The following is a 22,216-nucleotide window of genomic DNA, read 5'->3' as shown; positions in this document are numbered from 1 at the left end:
ACTGGGCCTCTGTCTTACAGACAGTAACAGCATTTGAAGTTCTTTAAGTTAGTTTTTGGGTTGCCATGAAAGAGGAGCACATCTTTCTCAAATGGTGGCTCAACACAGAGTCATTTAACATGATGGCCCTGATTCACAGCTCCCAATGCATTCTGCTAATCTTGGGTATACATTGCCTCTGAAAATTACCTCTGGAAAGAATTTTTTTTTTCTAGAGAAAGAAGCTTTTTGGATGACATCAGAGAAGTCTTTTCACATACACACACACACACCATCCCCCAACTGAGGAAATAAAATGCTCAGAAGTCTTGCTGAATTCACTTTTATCTGTAGCAGAAATAAAGCTTGTGCATTGCAGCAACCCCTTCTTCAAGGCACAGACCTTTGTACAGAACAGAGACCACCCATTGGAAAGCACTCATAGGGATTTTTCTCCATTATATGATGATAAATTATTGCTAACCTTATCCAAGTTCGCTGCTCTGGGCCTGCCTTACTGGCACACATGATTAGACAGTGGTATTTTTAGGGGTAGGTTTTTAAGGCTGAATTCATGTTGAAGTGAATTGGTTTTTGTCTGCCAGTTTCTAAACTGATATTTCAATTTAAGTCTTTAGCAGTTAATTACGAAGTTATTCTTTGTCCCCAAATGTACCTGCTTAAGGATGAAAGATTATATCTCAATCTTCATAGGAAATAAACAAATCTGTTTATACTGAACACAGAAAAATTATTACAGCTGGTCAGATTCTTGTCTATGAAAAATTTACTTCCAGAATGCCTTTCATCTTTTCCTTCCTCCTAAGGAGAAAATCAAAGAAAGGGCTTTGAATTTTTATTAATGATTTATTACTCGTAGCTGATCAGTGAACAGTTTATGCAAATACACTTTGCAAATTGCTCACTTTAACTATTACTTAGGGTTATATCTGGATATTACTTTCCCATGGGAAGCAGAGGTGTGAACATTTGGATTATTGATATATAATCATGGGAGTATAATGCATATCAAACGTTAAACACTCAGACAGATACAGAAATCATTTGCAATACACCCGCTCACACTGAATTGCGCCTTAATGGGGTTCTTGTTGACATTAATAAGTTACAAGTTAAGATGAATGAATATAAATTGCTAGCTAACTGGCTGATAGTTGAACATATTATTCTTTGAGGGTAGTTAACCAGCAAGCCTCATGTTCCTAAAGACTTAAATTTAATATACCTTAAGGAAATATCACTTTGTATAATGGAATTTAAAAGAGAAAGGTTATTTTTGTTTCTCCCTCTCTGCCACAGCAACGCCATGAAAATATATTGGTTTGTTTTGTGAATTTAGAAGGGAACTTTTGGCCACTGACATGCAGTGCATTGGTTGTTTTGTGACCAATGACTTATAGTGGGGAGGAAAAAAAAGTAGTTTTGTCATTATTTTACTTTGGAGGGTCCTTGTAGGGGTTGACAGAGGGAGTATGTTATCCATGAGATATAATTTATTCACTGTTTCAGAGCTCTGAGGAACTGATAATCTACAAAATAACATGTCATTCAGACTAATTTGAGTAACAAATTTAAGGTTTGCTAATCTTTTCAGTGCAAATGGTGAAGATTTTTCTAGATATATATGGTGATCAAGGTTCCCAGCTAGGAGTTCATCAAATTGTACATAAGGGAGAGATGCAGAGGCATTTGAGAAATAAAAATGGATTGATTTATTAAATCAATTTTCTTCTCCACAAATGGCTGGTTTTAGGGCACTGGATCCCCTTGCATTGTATGAGAAGCAACCACTGTACATGATTGTGCAATGTGCCCCTAACACAGGTGAAAAGGAGTTGCTGAAGTGCTGAGAGTAGGTGTATTATTCAGAGGTCCAACTCTGAACTTTGTTACTACCCTCCTACCATTTAAATTCTTGGCTTACTGTAATATGCTCCTGTACAGGCAATTACACAAATGTTAGATAATTATAAAATAATGGTTTAATGGTAGCATATGTATCTGTTATAACAAGCTATCTCCTAATTTTATTTACTTGCTTCAATGGCACTCACTGTGTGAAACAAAGATTTTAGTCAAAACGGAGTGTGTGCCTGAGGTTAGTTGTCTGTGTTCCAAAGATTTTGCTAGTAGAGGATCAAAAAACCCACAGACAAATGCTTGGTCTTGGGAGGTGCCACCTTAAGGTTCAGCTCTTGGTGTTAATGTGACCAGGATTTCCCCCAGTTAAGAAAGTGACTAATATGGTCAACTAGCAAATTGCTAAAAATGAAGAGTATCACCTTTGAGAGACAAAGACAGACAAAGGGAATCATGTCCTCTGGAGACACACAAATACCTTGGAAAAGTACCTGAGAACTTTGTCTCAGGAGGAGTTGATAAAAGTTATAAAGAGCAGAGCAGGGCTCTAAAGGTTTTGTAGCCTAGTAATGATATATTTTGAATTAAAGAAGAGCAAAACAAATATAACTACTTGTGCAAATGTTGGGTTTTGATGTTGGAAAGCAGTGAGACCAATTAAAATCTGTTCCCCTGCTAATATCAGTGATGGCAATTACTAACCTAAGAACATGAATATGACTGAAAGCAGTCTGTTTCTACAGCCATGAGCTTTATACTGTATACCCTTGGTGCTGTTATAATTCCAGAAAATGTCACTGTAGAATAAACACGCAAATGTATAAAATGTAAAAATTGAATTTGCCAGGACAGATGTTTCATGTGGTGGTAACATGGAGTATCTCTAAGAGCTGAAAAACAGGATCTGAATGAACTACTTTTAAATGAATACCAAGAACCTCTCTGTATTGTTGTACTTTTTAATTAGATGAAAATAAATGAATTGAAAAGATGAAAGAAACTCATGTAACATCTCACTTCAAAGGGCAGCTTCACTCTTGAGGAGTGCTTAAAGAAAAAAAAAAAAAAGAAAATAGATAAGCAGTTTATTCAAAAAATATGCACTCTGTGGATTTGCTTTCTCATTTACCTGCTTTAGAAACTCAGGAATGACTTCTGTTCATTTGACCTAAATGGAGTCATCACCCTGGTGTAAGGGAGAGTGGCAGCTGGCTGACAGTGATGTTCTCCCCGCACTCCCTTGTTGCACTTTACATTGACTCAGCAATGCTCTCAAATGAGCAGGATTATTTTTGACCTTGTGACAGGATTTTTATCAAAGTTTCAGTGCTCTGGCCTGTGTTCTGGATAGAAATTGCACTTGTGGAAATGTTCCTTAGCTGCCTCCCAAGGTGAGAACTAGAGCACCAACTACCTTAAGTGTATGCATATCAGTGCGTGCATCCTGGGAAACAGACAGGAGGAGCTGGAGCTCTATGCCTAGTCAGAATGTTATATTGTAGAAATAACTTAAATATGGTGGGACAGCTGGCATGACTGGAGGATTTTAATGGGCAGTTAAAGGCTTTTTTGTAAAGACAGGCAGAGAAGAAGAGAAAGAGGAGTCACACTAAATTAAAGAGAGCCTTGAATGGACAGAAGTCAAGTACAGGGATTATGAAAGCCTTATTTATGCCTCTGGCTCAAGATCACAGGAGTCATCTCCAAGGAGGATCTTACAGGAGGCATCTGCTACTGACCTCCAAACCAAGATAGTAAGGCCAAAAAAGCAATATTTGGGACATCTCAGCAAGCTTCAAATCACCAAACCCCTGTTCTTATGGGTGACTTCAACCACCTAAACATTATTAGAACAAACAATAGCCAGCATATCATCTGTCAAGTTTTGGAAATGTGCGGAGAACCACTTCCTTATATGTGTGTTAACTGTGCCAGCCAGGAAAAAGGCACTGCTGGATTTGTTACATGCAAACCAAGAAAAACTTCTTTCATTTATATTTTGGTTAGCAATGGCTTTGTCTGCAGTGATCACAATATTGTGGAGCTTGGCATCCTGCTGAGCATGCTGAAGGTGTATAGTAAGACAAATAGCTTAGATTTTAGAAGGGAAACCTTATCACCATATTCCAGCTACAAAGATGGAAACTCCCTGTTTTTCAAGAAGTCACATGGGAAATACGGGGTTAATGGGTACAAGTAACTCCTGAGGTGATTCTGACTGGATGTTCCCAAAGAAAACAATCAGCCATTGGAATAATCTCCTCAGGGATGTGGCAGATTCCCCAACATTGCACGCTTTTAAGATTAAGCTGCACAAGATCTTGTGCCATCTTGTCTAGACCATGCCAAGAAAGGTTCTCTTTGATTCTTGAGGTTCTCTTTAACATGATATTCTATGAATCTGTGATTCTATGCACAGATAGAATACCTGTATATCTGTATTTACTTTATCTGGACAAATAAATTTAAAAAAAAAAAAAAAAAAAAAAAAAAAAAAATCCCTCCAACAACTCAATCACTCATCTGCCTGCTAAACAAGTCAGCATTCCCAATCCGGCAGCAGATGTTTCTATCCAAAATGCCTAAAAGTCATGCCTTGGATACTTTTTATGTGCAGAATAGCTTATATTATGGAAGCTATTTCTCCACCTCAGCATTGGTTGATTGGTCTTGAGGGAATTTCTGGAGTCTTGACTTAAGTCAGTGCTGTCCAACTCCAGGGTAATATTTTGCCTTCCACCAAATTTCCTCTAAGTCCTATTTTCAAACATGAAGGGGTTTTTTTGCCCTTCAGCACTTTATCTCCAATCACGTCTGTCAAGACCAAAATTCTTGTCATCATATTTCTGTGTAAAGGTGACCTGGCTAAGGGCAGGATGAATTGAAACTGCTCAAGATGTCACAGTTTCCTTCTGTGTTTCCATTGCCCTGAAGTGTGGGATGGTGACTATAGAAAATAGCATTTATGTGCAGAAATGTAACAGAGAAGTGTTGTAACAACCTATTGAATAAAGATTCAAAGAAAGACTAGCCCATCTCCATCCCTAGGAAGATTCTAATGGCAGAACTGCTCACTGTAAAGCAGTAGTTTTCTCCTGTGACTCAAAAATTTTTGCTTCTAAAAGCAGAATTTGTGCGTGACTTGGAAAGAGAGAGCAGCTCATCAGCTTCCTAACTCCTGGATAGATTTTAGGCATGCTGCTCTGTTCTTTGTTGTGCCATGAGTTGCTTAGCCAGTTTGTCAGATAGCAATTGGATGTGAAATGCTATTAGCACTTCACAAACACAATCAGCTAAGCAACTGAGCTCATCCCAGATGTGATTAAGTGAGATCAATTATAATAAGAACTAGATAAGAGAGGTAAGCTTCTTGTTTCTTTGGTTGGTATTCTGCAGTATTAGCCTTTGTAAGTATCCTTTATACATCATCAGCTGCAAAATCTTGATTACATCAGGAAGTGGCTTGTAGACCAGCATTCAAATGCCCTTCCTGAACTGATTATTCTAACACTGCAACTGCCATTAAGTGGGGAAACAGTTTATTTGAAACATCAATTGCACCAAACAGAAAAATAGTCATTGGAGCCAATGTTTTGCTATTCAAGGAGCATGTTTCCTCTCAATTTTAAATGCTGTTAAATATTCTGAGGGAGAGCTCTTTGTGTCCCAAAGAATAGCTGCCCTTCCTAGCATCATGTTTTTTCATGGCACTATTGCTATAACCCTTAAGGTTTAGTGTGCTAAATATCAGAATTTATACATTATACCTGAAAATTTTGACATGAAGTTGCACACCAGGTGTTCACTAAATCTGAAGGATACATGTGAGGGTCAGATGCACCAGGAGTAGCATGTGTGTATATATATATTATAAGAATAACAAAATATTCTTGCTTTATTAATCAGAACTGGACAGCTGGTAATGTAGGAATAGAGGGGTGTCATATGAACAAACAAAATACAAGAGAAGAACATTACAAAATAGTCCATGTCTAAATTGTAGAAAGAGAGACTTGCCCATATCTTTGAGCAGATATTTTTAAGATTATTTTCATTTCATTAGTGGCTTCTGGTTCTTGCCATGGAGCTCCCATGAGGTAATTTTCTTTTTTGTGATACAGAAAGACTAAATGCAGGATGCATATCTTGCCACAACAATTGTGCTGTTCTGATTTAAGAACATAAAGGTTCTTAACTATAAGAGCATAAGGTTTGACCAAAAATCCACAACTCTGTTTACTTATCCTTTTTGGGTTTTGTGGGTTTGTTTTGTTTTGTGTGAAGACTCCTAAGATCTGAACTATTTTTATAAAAATATTTAAGACCTTAGAAGAGTGACATGGTCCATGCATCTCTCCAATTGTGTAGCATTGGATGTACTGCAGTTGTCTGCTTAGTTAATAATCATACCTGATAAACAGAAGTACAATTGTTGCCTCCCTTTTTACTATGGGTAGGACTCATATGTCTTTGACGACCTAGGCTGGCACCTTTGTTGCCCTTTAAAGTGCTTTTCTACAATTTTGTCGCTATGATAGTGATAAAACCGTTGGGGATTGTGCAGACTCCTGGATGGGCTCAGTGCCAGTGTCTCTGCTCTGGTCCAGTTCTCAGTGTTTTGTTTGCTTTGCTGGCCACTGTGAGTAACTGAGCGGAGCAGGTCAGTTCCCTCTCTCAGATCCTCTCTCTAATCTCTCTTTGGCAGACATGTGGGACCGCTGTGACCTTTTCTGCAACCAGTGCAAAAGGTTTCTGTATTCAATTCCAAACCAACTGTTAGCCTCTGCCTTATCTTTTCTTCCTCATCCTCCTACATTTTTTATGGATTTTGGACAGAGTAATGCTTCCCTCAGATACTGGTCCACAGGTCTCTGTGAAAATATTCCTGGTGTTAGATCTCTTTCAAATCGCAAATGGCTATTTTACATTTCATCACTGACAACCAGGAAGATTTCTCCTCTAAAGTTTGAGATCAATTATTATAATTAGTAGGCAAGATTCAGAATTTTCTAGGATGGATTCTTTGGCCTATGCTATGTTAGAATGTATGAACGTAAGTGGTCTCTTTTGGGCCGTTTATCCTTATAGCAGTACCTGACTTTTCTCTTATCACTTGGTTTATTATTATTTGCTGCCTCTATCTTCTTTCATTCCAGCTGAATATATTATCGTATATACACAATAGTCTTGCATTTTTCTTTTATGTGGACCTTTGCCAAAGTTTTTGGAAGGTTAATATGTTCTTCTCCTGGTGATGTCATTTGCAATGCTGCAAATATTTGATAACTATAGAAAAATAAAATAGGAAGTAAGAAAAATTATGATACAAGTGGGAGCTATTAGGTTATTCTATTGATGTTTATTTTATTAAAGAAAAAGCATTTGATAGCTGACATTTTTAAGCTTTGAGCCTTTTAACAAGACATACTTAATTGTTGCACCAAAAGCTTTTAACACGCATTATGAAAAATTAACCCATCCAGGAAAAAAAAAATTCCCCTGTTTTCTGGTCTAAAACGTGTGTTTAAAATATTTTTGACAAGAGTGTGTGTTATATTCCACCTTGTCCTCTAATTCTTTAATGTAGGTATCATCTGATCTTTCTGAGAAAGATCCAAGAAACACCAGGTCCCTCTGGAGGTCTCATCCTCATGATTGGAGTTTAATTTTAACTTGAACCAGGAGATTTGGGGTGGGCTCATTTCCAGCATTAACTGTTACAGTTTTGGGTATAGCTCCTTCCTGAGAGACTTGCTGTGACCCCACGTTCAGCCTTGCAAAGTACTGAATTCTGTGGAGTTCTGACTTCATCAGTTGCATTATTCTGCATTCTTCTTTGTGATGAAGCAAAATGAATTATTTCTCCTTAAAATTTCTTGCGGACTGTGGTGCACACAAAGCCTAAATGAAGCATTTTGATGCTTCCCTGGTGTCCCTTCCGGTCCCTTGAATACTTTTGTGCATCAATTCCTGAATACTTTCTCACCTTCGAGCTTCACTTTCTCCTCTTGGACTGTGGGAATGGCTACAGTTTTCAGTTTTGAAAAATCCAGTCTTGCTTCTATTTAGTGTTTCATTTAAAAGGTGATGGTAGAGGATGCACTCCTCCCCCCATCCTTGTATAATGCTCTTTTGTCAGGTCAGTTAAAAATTAATTTCCAGGAGAAGCACATAGACGGAGATTTGTCAGTGATCTCTTTGATTCCTCTGTACACCAGATTACTGGAGCCTTGTAACTCAGCTGTGTTAGGTGTAATTACATCAGAGGATAAGGGAATGGACACAAGCCTCCACCTGTCTTCTCACCTATTCCTTAAATTCTCAGAAGGTAACCTCGTGACATTAGCTCCTGACGCATAACTGTTAACCATTACTTTAATATAGGTTTGTGCATAGTTACTCTATGTAGGAGAAAGTTATACCTTTCTATGTGCAACTGTTCATGTGAACCTCTATTGCTTTGAAGAATGTATTTTTCCTTCACAGGACACTACAAGACTGGGAGATGAATCCCTAAGGGAAGAGTTCCCACCCTGCAAGTTAGAGTCACTGAATATAAAAATAGTAACTCTTAAAATAGATTTAAAATCAATACCACAGCTGCATGTTGTATTTACTGGATTTACATTTATTCTGTTCTTTAGGTTTGAAGATGGTACAGTCTCTTTTCTTGATATCATTGCTCTGAAACATGGATTTGATGTTCTGGAAAAACTCACAGGTCAGTTAATATAACTCTAATACTGAACACTGCAGTTCTAGATTTATGCTCAGGGCACAGGTCTGATCATATTTATTATGACTCTAGCTTAATTTTCCTTTTTAGTTTTACTATCAATATTCATCGTTTTGAAGATGACACTTAGGTGTAACTGGCTTATTCACATGCTCCCTATTGGATTATTCTGGCCTGGTTTGAAAGAAAAAGATAAAGGGTCCAGACTGTTCTGGATATGCAAGACTTGAGTACATGGAGCACTTCTCATCTGCCTCACACTCAAAAATGCAATAGGAAGGTAACACTAGAAAGTAGCTGAGTGACTCACACTGTTTGAGTCAACCTTTGAAGCCCTTGATGTGGAGCTAACGCTCAAGTCCCAAATAAAACTTCAAGCTGATCTTCAGGCCAGAAGCTGCATGTGAAGAGTGATACTCATATCCCCTGTTTACTCCAGGATAGACTGCTGCTTGTCTGGCTCAGCATCCCAAAGCACAATCTCTCTGTGTTTGCTGCCATGGGTCAGGGACTCTCCTGAAAAGGGCAGGAGATGACACCTGGCCAGGGAGGCTTGCAGCAGGCTGTGCAGTAGGCTTGTACCATGGGATGTTTCCACACGTGGAATGTGGCAGGTTAACAAAGGATATTCCTGAAATTGGTTTCTTGATCAGGTATGTTTATTACTTAATGTATAATGTCTGAACCTCCTTTCTCCTGTGCACTCTTTGATTTCCTATATAAAGCCATAAAGTGCATCATGATGTAAAAGACACCTGAATCCAGAGAGACATTGGCTATGTACTTTTCAGGTTAGTGTAATTTCAGCTAGTGTCTGTGGAGGTTTATTGTCATGATTTATCTAAAGGGTTCTAGTTTCTTCTTCCTTACAGTGCGAGCCTTCTGTGAGGCGTATTCTGTTAGATGCTTCAGGTCTTGTTCATGTGAAAATCAATAGCAGTTTTCATCTACATCAATAGTCTGACTAAGCCCAGCAAGTAAGGATGTTTTACTTTATGTTGCTCTACAAGGAGACCAGGGATCAGTAACCAGCCTTTAGTATATGTTCTTATAGTACAGAATGCTTCTCAAAAATGTCTTAAACAAACACATTCACTTGTAAAGAGGGCTTTGGTTTAATGTGTAGGAGCATTTTCTGCCATCAATGTGAGAGTGGATGATAGCACCTCATCTGTTGCATTTATCATCCATCTAAACCTGTTATTGGTACCTATTTTAGCTAAACAATTGAAAAATCTCATATTATTGACTGAGGGGAAGAGCCTGAATCTCAATGAAGTGAATATCAATAGATGACACACTAGAAGAGAAGTATGAAAAAAATAATGTGTTGAGAACTTCCCATTGTCAAAAATGTGAATTGGCTTCAAATTTTCATACTTACAATTCTTTCATAAAAAAATTAAATCAAAAATTTAAGAATATTTATGATTTTAAAATTTAAAACTTTTTTTCCCCACAGTGCTAAAATGTAGAAAGATAGGAAAACATAGACTGAAAGAACAAAAAAGAAGAAACCTATATGGAGGAGAAAATTTAAAAATGGTTTTGACAAACACTGGAATTTTAAAACTTCTGCACTACTGGTATAGTCTAGGTACTTTAGTAGTCTCTAGTCAGATTCTGGAGTGCCACACTGAAAAGCAGAAGTGCCAGTACTGCCTCTTTAGAAATATAAGAGACTGGAAAAATCCACAGTGGAAGAAAAAGTGGAATTCTGTAAAGGATTTTAATCACCACATGATTCAAAAATTTTCCACAAAGTTAAGTTGGTCCTGGACCATTATCCGTGACCAAAGATGAATTAAACTTTTGTTCCAGATAAGTGGGAACTTTTGACATGTTCATGTTAATCTTTTGTGATTATATTTACATGTATGTGCATGTAAAGTAGAAAAATTTCCATGTGATGTGTTTTTGTTAATTAGAATTTAATCATATAGAAGGGCAATGAAAAAAGCCACTCAAAGGTGATAGTAGAACAAGGCACAACTACAATCATGTATGTTTGGATTTTTTCCATCATTAAATGCATTTTTGTGGGTCAGTTTTTCAAAGCTGATGTGAAGGGTGGCTCAGCCCTATCAGGTCTCTTGGTTCCTCTGTCTTGGCTGTGAGATAAAGGTTTTAGGGGCCCTGCTCTTCAATTTGTGTAGGCATTGAATGTTCTGGGTAAACTGTTGCAACAAGAGACTCAGGTATTTTCAGTTGCCATTTCCTCTCACCATCTTTTTCTCCCCTGGATGTCATTGACAACATGGAGTTTTGCAGGTTATTTAATTTCTGTCAAATTTCTGTTGAAAGTGTTCCTTTTGAACAGAGATTATTAGCACTTGGGTGTATAAAACAAAGCCGTTGCGTGCTGTAGAAGCACTTCGTAATCCAGAAGGACTGCAGATTTGTTTTAAGCCTCTTTATGCATATTTCTTCCACTTCAACTCTCAGACTTTTCAGTGGCAAAATGGACTGTCAAATGTGAATCACTTTTGAATCTCACTTTGCTGTAGCTGCTGGAGCGTTTGCTTTGCACTCCCCAAACACAAACAATGATTCTCATTCTGCATTGGAAATAGCCTGGAGTAGAAACAAGTAAAATAAACTAAATGTTGATGTGATTAATCATGTCCTAATGTGTAATAAAAGCACTGCTGAAGTTCTTTGGGGAATGTGCTGTAGCTGGATTTTTCTTGTGTAATTATTGAAGATAGGGAGGGAAATCTCTAACAGAAGGTAACTCAGAGTTTTGGTGTTAGTCAGTGTTGTGAAACACACAGATCAGTTCCTGACTCTGGTATCATCTGAATACATCCTTGACCTATCTCAGCTTCCATTTAGAACAAGGTATATTTCTTGTCAGAATTGCATAGTGATGTGCATATGTATTTAAACCATTCCCAGAGGTCTTACATCTATATGATTTTTAAACTTATGGTTTATGGTATGTATTTTTATTAGGAAATTTTCAACTGCTTTAAAAATGAAACTAAGGCACATCATTTGTGCCTTATTGTTATAAGGTTTACTTTGATTATAATATCTATTCAGGAAACATTAATTCACTTCATAAGAAAATATAATATGTATAGGAAGAAATTCTAAAATGCAGACTAAGTCTCCTAAGGCTGATGAATTGAAAGTTGTTTTTAAATTCACCAGATGCTTGACTGGTTGTTGGAGAGTAAAGGTTATTTTGGCTTTCATAAAAACAATTGTACCACAAAACAGCCAAAGCAAAATGCGTAGTGAAGGATGTTAAATGGTGTTGCTCACTTAGTTTTTTAACTTGATCTTTAGAACTTTTATTGTGTTTTGCCCTTCTCTATGCAAACCTGACTGGTAGGGATGTTTGGCAGCCTGCATTTAATGGTACTGGACAGATTCTCGTGTGTGTTGTGTTTAAATGCTCAAGGTTATATAAATCATCCAGTTTAGGGGCCAGGAAAAAAAATGTTCTTAGTAAGATTGTCAAGGATTACTGGGATTTCTTTTGTGTAGAGTTTGTGGCTTTATCCTACTTGTCTGGTCACATCACCTAAACTTGGACCATGGGTGAGATCCTTGTGTATTTTACTGCTTTCATCCTTAGTGCTGCTTCCATTCATAATTTTAATGGATCTAGGTGTTTGCTAATGTGAACACCAACTGTGCGGTCTAAATATTTTGCAGGTGTGCATATCTATCTTTCTACATGGGGGACTATATAAGAAAGGTGGTGTTCCTGCCTTACATCAGATGGTTGCTGCAAAACTAAACCATGACCTACTGATGAGTAGGGATAATTCCTCTAAAGGGGAATTACCTGCTCTTGTTCCCTTCCGGATATGAAATGTTTTGTTTCACTGTGAGGACCTCATCTATGTGGACTCTGCTGAATGCTTCCATTGAAGTCAATGGGGCCATGAAAAGTCTATACAATGGCCTGGGAGCTAGACAAGGAATTGGGATACTTGACGTTTTTTTTCTTGGCCACAAAATTTACTTGACATTTATTAAATCACATAAATACTAATCTTAAGGGGAACAGAGTGTTAGGTAACCAAATACGTTTTCAGATCTGCATTTAACCTCTGGATGGCATTTACCTTATCTTGCTGTCAGCCCTGATGTCTGAGGTACTATTTGGATTCCCACTGAATGGGTGGAACAGACAGTGACTTCACCAGCCTGATCCCTCTGAATTTTTGAAATTTAGAATGAAAGGAGTTACAGCCAGCAATAGCAGCTCTTTTTTTTTTTGTCTATCAAAGGAGCTTAGATGATTAGCTTAGTGTGGTATAGGGCATTTCTTTAAATTTATATAACTTTCCTGCTAATGATCCCTTTGGGACTAGAAAGCTGAACTGTCAGATTAGTTAAGGTGGAAATAGTGTTTTGGATTTTTTTGCTTCCCTTAGATCTGCAGCTTCTTTTGAGCAGGGCAGATTCTACATTTCCTGTGGCAGAGATAAACCAGTAAAGCATAACAGGAAATGTTCTGAAAGAACCCTGAGGAACATGAAGTGAGGTTTTCTATTTGTGAAACCTTTATCTGTCCATTACTCTAGGAGTGATTTCTGATTTCCGACGTATATTTCATGCTTCAGATCCAGGTTTATTCAGGTAGATGTTGCTTTCTCCAAGGGGGGAAAGGCTCACAGTCTGACAGCAAACTATCCTGAAGAGGCAAAAAAATTCTGTCTCCAAGGTGAAAATGTGCATGTTATGGTTTAAAAAAAAAAAAGTGTCTTATATAAAGAATGTGTGTGTACAGCTGATTTCAGAGGTCCGTGGTGGTTTTCATTTTCAAATGACTGATTACAGCAGATTAGGAGGAAAGAAAGCTCAGTTGGTTCTTTTGCATCAAAAAAAGCCATTGTTGGGACTGTGGTTATTTATTAGGAAGAGTATGCTCAACTGAGCATGCATTTAATAATGACTATGGATGAAATTAAAACAATTACAGAGGCAGTATTACCAAGTGATCAAGGAGGTGAGGCAGTCTTGTGCAACTGCCTGGAAGTGCAGCCAAGCCCATAACAATGTGTTTGAAGGCAAGTTTGGATTAATGAATGGAGGCTACTTTTTATACTGTAGATACAGAATCTGTTCCCAGTTCTGCCTCAGGTAACATGGTGAAATCCACCACTTCCAGGAAATAAAGCAGGAGAAATTGTTGTGCCCACCATTGAGAGACAATGACTGTAAGACCAAGTCCTCAGGAAAGGCCATGGGAATATTAACACCAGTAAGTGTAATGAAACTGAGATCTACTAATTCCTACAATGATCCAGCATTGCCTACATTTGGCCAAAGGATATCTTGGAGAAAAAGCAGTTTCTGTCTGTAATAACTTTTTCCCAAAATCATTTTCTGTGTCAGATATAGTTAGGACCTGAAGGACTTGTCATTTTCGTTACAAAGTTGTCATTATCACTGCTAGGAGATAGAGTCCTATGAAACCATCTTTTTCAAAGGAGAACAGAAGTAACAGCTTTTAGGCTTAGGCACAGATATTCCAATGACTTTTTGATGTCTCAAGTGATTGATTAGATGAGGGACCTTGTTATTCTTAGAACATCCTTTTGAAATGGGGGAGGGGGAAAATTCTCGTTTAGTTGTATTCTTAAAACATGCATATGAAATATTCAAGAATTATCTCTGTATAGTTCCAGCTAAAACCTGGAAGGAAAATGGCGAATAAAATTACAAATAAATTAAATCCATTACACTTTAAACAGGGTAATGTATTGCTAATTATTTTGCCAAATCTTGATATACTAGCAAGGAAATAAAATGTTACCTAGTGGGTACTGATTTCCTTTACTGATAAAGTGAACAATTTTCTTATTAACCCACACCTGAAAAATGAACTTTGACATGGTGGTGAAGCAATTCAGTTTTATGCAAAACTAAAACACACTGGGACTAGAGAAGGATCAGTATTTTGGCATTTGTGGAAATGGTCTGGCTGGTGTTAAGAGTGCTCCCTTCAGCCATCCCTCAGAGATCTCAGGGTCCCACTCCAGTGTGTGCTGGCTACCATGGCAAGGATTACCTTAGTTCATTTAGTACAATTTTAATTTCCTAGCTAACTGGACCCAGCTGTTTCAGCCCTTCATGCAGTACAGAGATTTTATGCTAAATCCAAAGGGGCTAAATTAAAGCAAAATGAAATTTGCATATCATGTAAAACTCTTCTTGTTCAGCAGATCCAGATTATATGGTGCTAATCACAAACACTAGACAGAGTAAATCCTCTTGAAGTCACCCTGGGGTTAAGTCAAATGCTATACACTCTTTGACACATAGCCATGAAATATGTAATCAAGTCTGTTTGACGTCCTCTCCTAATTATGTGTGTGTATTTTAAGCAGATGCTTTTCCAGCTGATCTATGCCTTTTGAGATTTTTTTTTCATTATTAATCAGAAAATCATGCTGTATGTTAATGGCAAGTGCCAATTATGAGAAACTAATATTAGTTTCTTTCTTAGATGCTGTGCTTTTGCAAATAAGACCACTGCCAAATAACATATAGATGTAAAGAAAATATAAGAGCCTTTGAATGTTTTCCATCAGAGACATAATTATTCTACCATGCATAAAACTAAAATTTATTTTTGCATATAATGGTTTTTTAGTTCGAGGCGAAAAATATTTAATAAAGAAGTTCTCTGTTGAACGGAGGAAGGACTGCTTGTTTCCACAAAAGTTAGGATTTAAAAGATAAAAATAAGTTTTCTGAAGACTCTACACTTACCATTTCTGTCGAGAATGTTAATTTATAAGCTTAGCCTTCCTTGAGTCTCCTTACTCAGTGAGATAATATCAGGAGACAAATTCAATATTTAACTAAATTGGGAGTCACCGAGTTTTAAGTAAATGCCATTTTTATTGTGACTATGTAAAAGTAGTCTTCAGAAAGGACTAGTGACCTAGTTGGGTCTACCCTGCTCTTCAGTTGAAGTATGCAAACTTCCACTTCCATTTCACTGAAGTTTGAGTATTTCCCCTTCAGTGTGTTTAGCAGAGACATCTACTGGCAAATTGTTAACTGGCATTGTCCTCCTCAGGTCCTACAATGCCATTTCCTGAAGGAGAGACTTGCTAATATGGAAATGACTGCTTTGAAGCTTTTAGATGTGCTGCAGCATTAAATTTATTTTTTGGGAAGAAGCGTTAAGTAGTATAGCAACAGATACAAAATCAGTAAAGGCAAAATAAAATTTTCCTGTTTTCTTGCTAATGTTACTTCCTGTTGAACTGCCAAGCTACTTTTAGCAGAAATGTGCATATCAGAGAAAAGGAGTTTATGATCCATTATAGATGAACAGGACTAATTGCAAATCATGTAATAATTGTCAGTATCCATTGATTTCGAGGCAGTCAATATAAAATGGAAAGAAGGAAACCACAGGATATAATTGGAAGAGCTGTTTTGCCTACAGGGACTGGTTTCATGTCTAATGCTTGCTCCACACTCACAGTTTATTTTTTCAATAAAGATCTGCCTCAGATGTCACCTTTGCCCAGTTGTTAATGGCTCTCAGTAGAGCCATTCTACATACGGGTTCAACTCTTGTGTGCTATCTGCTCTAGCCGGGGTTTAAGCACTTAGAGGCTGCCAGGGTGGAGCAAGACTCACACAAACAGAGCTACCAGCAAGTCCCCCTGGGCTTAGGCCCTGAAGGAACTCCTGGAAATACACCTGGCAGCTTTGCCTCTTCTGCAGTCCAGCCTTTCTACCCCCCAGCAGACACTCGACCCACTTGGGGTGGGCATAGCCTTGCAGAGGTGCAAAAGCAGAACTGAAAAGACAGAGATGATTTATTACATGTCCCCAACAAAAGATCTTTAATATTTTAAAATTAGCCTTTGCATTTTTGGGTAACCTGTGGATTTAAGACACTAAGTAGCATCTCATCCATCCAGTTGGAGTGGCTACATTTTCTCACAATCACTACTGGTAAAATATATTTAAAGGTCTTCTCTGAGATGCTTAGATGAGTGATTTTTTTCAGATTGGCTTCATTCAAGTAAAAGGTCCTTATTCTCTGAACCTACTTATCCTACTGAATCTACTTTGGGCATTTGTGCTACATTCCTGCAAACATTCATTTTATATTACTCTAGGTTTATATGCATTTGTAATGCCACTTCAGGTCTGTTATGCTTTCAGGACTCTTTGTGTACTTTACCTAATTCCAGATTTGAAATCCACGCATCTGCTCATCCATATAACACCCCCTATTCTCCCATTTTCATTTGCATCCTATTTTCCATGAAAGGAAGAGTTTACTGGGCTATGAATCTCCATTTGTAAGTTGCTTTAATTGCAATTGTTGCAATTCTGTAGTAGCTGCCAAAATATTTTTGGATGTTTCTCTCTCCTTTCTCCTTTTCTTAGTTGTTTCCACAAGGAAACCAGGTTGAGTATTGTCACAGGTGCTGCCGTGAACCATTTTTATGTCAGAAGGACTTTACTACTATAGCTACACTGACAAAACCTTTAAGGAAAAATCCCTATTTGCTTCTGAGTGTCCAGCAGCAGCAGAAATACTGAGTGTCCAACTCAATGTTTCAGTAATGATGTTCAAACATTTGAACAGCTTGCTCAGGGAAATTTTGGAATCACTGTCACTGGAAGTATTTAAAAAAGGCTTTGGTGTGGTGCTTAGGGACATGATTTGGTGCTGGATTTGGAAGTGATGGGTTAATGGTTGGACTCTATCTTGGAGACCTTTTCCAACTTTGATGGTTCTATGATTCTATGATATAAACTGTCATAGTTTATTGATTTCAGTGGAGACATGGTAGTTGATGCCACCTACCCCTAAATCTTTGGCAAAGATCATGGAGATGTTGCTTGAAAAGCTGTCATTTACAGATGGGTTTGACAGATATCTTCAGAGTACAGACCTGTAACAATTGAGCTTGTTTCACTCCTTGGACGTGGCTAGTTCACACCTTAAAAGAACTTCATACTAGAAATTAGAGAGAGAGGCTGGGGATCAGAATTATTGAGCTGTTTTTATTTATATAAATAGGTTTTCTTAAATTTTGGCAACATGCTACGGTGGTATTATCTTCCTTCTATACTGTATAAAGAAAATTTGGAGCAGATTGATTCTAGTTGAATGAGTAGACAACAGCTGGGAGTGAGCTGGGTGCTCACACTTTTGTGTTTGAGCCTGTTTTGGAAGAGAGGTAGAATTCTGCTTTGAAAGTTTTTTGGTTTTTTTTTTCAATATAGTTCACATAATTACAAAAATGATTTTTCCTTCTTGTGGCTGTATGTTAAGCCGTGAAACTCAGCTTCTAATTAGTAGAGAGCCAGGGCCCAAGGGTGAGTAATTTACTTTCTAAAGTATGTCAAAAATTGTTATGTGGGCAACTGAAAGCAGCAGGCCAGTGCCTTTTCAGGGTGCTTCCAGGCATCTGTTTTTTAAATTTTTTCATTTATTTTTCCCTTTTTTCCTCTTGAAAAGCAGAAGTTTTATTGTTGTCATTTTTATAGGGTTTTGGAAATGGTATCATGTCTGTTAATGGAGATGTCTTCAATTATTTTTTCAGCTGAATTTCAATTGGAACAAGTATCATTAGATTTTTTTTTGTTGTAGTTTCTTTCTTCTGCACTCTTTTTATCTTGTGTGAGAATATCTACTTTTTATTGCTTTTATTATCTACTCATTTTCAGATAAATGAGGTCTTCTAGAGAGACATGAGACTCAGATTTTACTTAGGCTCTGGTTTGCATGATCACTATCATCACTGCTGATTAAGTGATTAAGAGATTTCTGTTTCCAGACACCCCCCACCAAATCTTGGCCAGAGTTGATGCCTAGAGGCTGAGTAGTCAGCATACCTACTTCTCAGCTCAGGCAGGTGGCAGCCCAGCTTACTAACTGAAGTTTCATCCACCTCTGTCTCCACAAATAAAAGTCACTAAACCCTCCAGCAGAATGCTTAAATTCACAATCCTTGTTAGGGCTGTGGGTGCCAGAGTTTGCCATTTCTGTCTCCTTTTTTGTAGCCAGAGTGTTGTGTAGGCTGAAAGAAGCTGCTAAGCAGAGACTTGAATTACATGTCAATAGAAGCTAAAAAGTATGAGTGAGGTCCAAAGGCAGTAGAGACATAAAGCCTCTGGTAGTTTTATTTTAACATGGGTGGAGAACAGAAGCTCCATGTACTATCTTGGAGAATAATGTGGAAGATACTTAAGTGCCACCCTATAAATTAGATGTTTCTTATAATCTAAAATGTGTAATGAAGTCCTGATTTCCCCACCACACACAGTTGGAGGTTGCTCAGCAATGAGCAGCAGCACAAATGAGTGCTTACATAAACAGAGACTAAAATAATCAATGGCATCCTTCAGGGATGTGGCTCTGCTTAACAAAAAAACCAAAAAAAACCAAAAAACAAAACAAAACAAAACAAAAAGTAAAAGAAAGCTTTTACGGACTTAAAACCCTGTTTAGCAGAACACAAATCTCTGTTTTCCCACATATCTTTGCTTTCACAGCATTTGCCATGTTTGGAGCATTCCCATAATGCCTCCTGCTCCTGCTGTTCCACAGGGCATTTGCTATTCTTAGAAAAAAGTCACCAGCAGAATTAGACCAGTGTTCAAGAAGCAAGGGGTGGAAAAAGGAAAAGAAACTGTGAGGACAATCCAATTGTTTCAATGCCACTTGATTCAATAATAACAATAGCATTAAAAGGATTTGGGGTCTGCAAGCTGCTCTTGTCTGAATAATTTACCATATGTGCAAAAGATCGATGAGGGGGCCTTGAGCTAGCCAAAAGGCACTGTTGTTCGGGGCAGTCAAACTGCTAGGTACATCCAATTATTAGGGAAAGCAATGAAGTTCAAACTCCAGAATATCTTTCCCTTGATGTGGGTAATGCATGTGGATGTTTGGATTGTGCAAGTTTAATTGTGAGAAACATAATGCAAAGATAATGATTACCCATTTAAGTGGGTTGACATGTTTCTATTAATCACTTTCATTAAATTACTAAGCCATTTATCTGTCTTTAGTATTAATACGCACTACATGACTAGTAGACATTACATTGGTTACAAGTCTGGAAGGAATTCTTACCTTTTTCAGGATGTATCACCTAAGCAAACAAGAGAGCTTTGTGCATCCATGGCATACTGACAATGCAAAAGGTAGAACCAGCCTCACTGTAACTTGAGCAACTCCATTAAAGGGTGCACAATTTGACCCAACATCATGAGAAGAAACCATAACTTTTTCATTATGTTCTGAGATTTTTGCTCCTATAAAATGGCAGTTCTGTAGGTAATTTTGTGTGTCTATGTTGTGTGCGATTTGCAACCATGTTTTATCTTTTATATTGCAACAAGCTAAAATATAACTGGCAATTTTCAAAGCACTGGCTTTGATAAGCCTCCAAATTATTTCACTGTCCAACATGAAAGATCTCAGGTCATGCTGTATGTTTAGCAGAAGGTATTGTGAGAAGGGTATGTGGTTTGAGAGAGCTGAGAAGGAGCATCATTTGACAGCTGATTAGGGGATAAAAGGATCAGGTCAATGGCCTCAAACTCATAAAAGGATATAATTATTATTTGTGTTATGTTTCTCCCTCACTATTTTATGTGTAATAATATAAACCCCTATATGCCCCCTTTATTTCTCTACCAGTATGTGAGACACTACTGCGAAGCGATGTCTTACAAGGACCTCTGTCTGCCATGTGCTGTCCTATGGTAGGGCTGAGCCTGAGGTGCTGGGTCACCACTTGAAAAGGTGCCCATGGTGTTGTGCAGTTCCTTCCTCTTCACCCTGAGCACAAGCACAATTGGTTCAGCAGAGCAGTTGTGCTTGGGACGAGAGGCTGTGTGTTCTCCTGGGTCTCCATTCCACCACAACTTATGTTCCTGTCTTATCCAAGTACAGAAGATGAGGTTTCCTGCTAGTTAGTTGGTGGAAGCACAGGCAGTAGGAGTTTCAGGGCAGTGTAACAGAACAAAGGAGATTCTGAAATGCTGCCAAATGGTTAGGGGCAGGACATACATCAGACATTCCAAATAGAAAATTGATGTTAAAAATGGTAAGAGTAGAGTTTTGTTTGTTCTATTTTTTGTTGGATTTTTTTCATCAAATTACAGAGGAAAAAGAACTTGCTGTTATTTGATGCTTATAAAATCTAAAAGCAGTGGGGGACACAATTAACAGATTGCTGTGATTTGTGAGGTGAAACAAGAAATAAATTTGGCTCATGGGTTTTAGTAGCCCAAAGATGGTTTTATGTCATCCTTTCTTGTACTTATGATGTTTGATAATGGGTAGACAGAATGACATAAAGTGTGGTAAATTTTTGCCAGTATGGGAGCTGCTAGAAGTTTCTGGGAGAGAAGAGCATATGTAATACCACAGTAACAAAGGGCAAACAACATCAAGGACAAATAACTCCATTAGACAACACAGACATGTGGTCTTTAGTATAAAGCATTGTAGGTAGAGCAGCTGATGGAGAGAATGAGAAATATCAGCCCAGAAATTAGATCTATTACTATTTCTCTGAAGCATTATTTACAACATAAAGTCAGATCACCAACTGATGTAAGGTAATTTATGGCCTAAAAATATTAATGGAATTAGTACAGCTGAGCACCATTAGGAATCTGTCCACTAAAGTCTCCACCCACCCTGTAAAAAACAAGACTGAATTCCCATTGTTGCATTAAGCTTGCCTAAGCACCATGCATCATCCAAATGGCAAGCAGTGACTAAGCAATGTCGTATTTTAATGAATATTCAAACACAGATACATTATTTTATTTCTGTTGGCTTTTTAATTTTCTAATGCCTTTCAAGGTCTATGCATCTGGAAGGGGGAGAGAGACGTTTGCTCTTAGAGGAAAAAAAAAAGGCACATTGCCATTTCATTTCTTTGTAGAGGTTCGTAATGCGATTACCAAAATGTGAATAACAATCAAATAATGCCGAGGCTTATTCCCTATGGATAGCAAAAATAAATTTCAGTCAAATGTTTCCAGCAGAAATCTCAAATTTGTCATGCAAAGTACTTCTCTGCATTCAAACATAATGTATTTATGTGACTCAGAAACATCAAACATTAGGATAAATAGCCAGATTATAAGTACAGTCCGCTTATGAAATGATTGGAATAGAAGTGCAATTAATGAAACTGGCAGAATGGCTATGAAGCAGTGTTAATGCCTTGAGATTTAAAGAAAGCATCCAGATCTGCTTTACAGCACAGGGTTGAAGAGACACTTAGAGATTGCTTGTCATTCTCTCTGTTAACAATCTTTGACTACCTTTTTGTGTTTGTGACTTATAATCACAACAAAAGGAAGTTAGAAGTAATTTTTGCAAGATTCTCCTGCATTCAAATTTTAAAGGGAGCTGAAGCCTGAGGGGCCAAGAGGAAAAAAATTAAAAGATTGGCAACATCAGTGCTTTCCTTCTACCTAAAAGCCAGTGTAACACTACACAGTTTAAAAGAACCCCAAAAACCAAAACCAAAACAAACAGAAAAACCCAAACAAAACAACACCAATAAAAACCCCAACAAACCAGGAGTAGGGAAGAATAGTGAGTTCATATATCTGACAAGAGGGCTGCTTTGAACTCCTTAT

General features: G+C 37.7%; 1 protein-coding gene across 2 annotated transcripts in view; it reads left to right on the top strand.

Moving 5' to 3' along the window:
- The window catches only part of MOCOS (molybdenum cofactor sulfurase), a gene marked incomplete at its 5' end in the record, with an annotated part of 209,356 nt that overhangs the window by 115,830 nt on the left and 71,310 nt on the right, over positions 1-22,216 (top strand). For both annotated transcript variants that reach the window (XM_083860493.1, XM_083860494.1), the window contains one exon: positions 8,505-8,581. In XM_083860493.1, the coding sequence (XP_083716619.1) occupies positions 8,505-8,581 (77 nt within the window). The remainder of the gene's footprint in view (positions 1-8,504; positions 8,582-22,216) is intronic.

Source organism: Zosterops lateralis, assembly GCF_965231275.1.
Source record: "Zosterops lateralis genome assembly, chromosome: 1".
Lineage (NCBI taxonomy): Eukaryota > Metazoa > Chordata > Aves > Passeriformes > Zosteropidae > Zosterops > Zosterops lateralis.
This window is presented reverse-complemented; position numbering and strand designations above follow the sequence as displayed.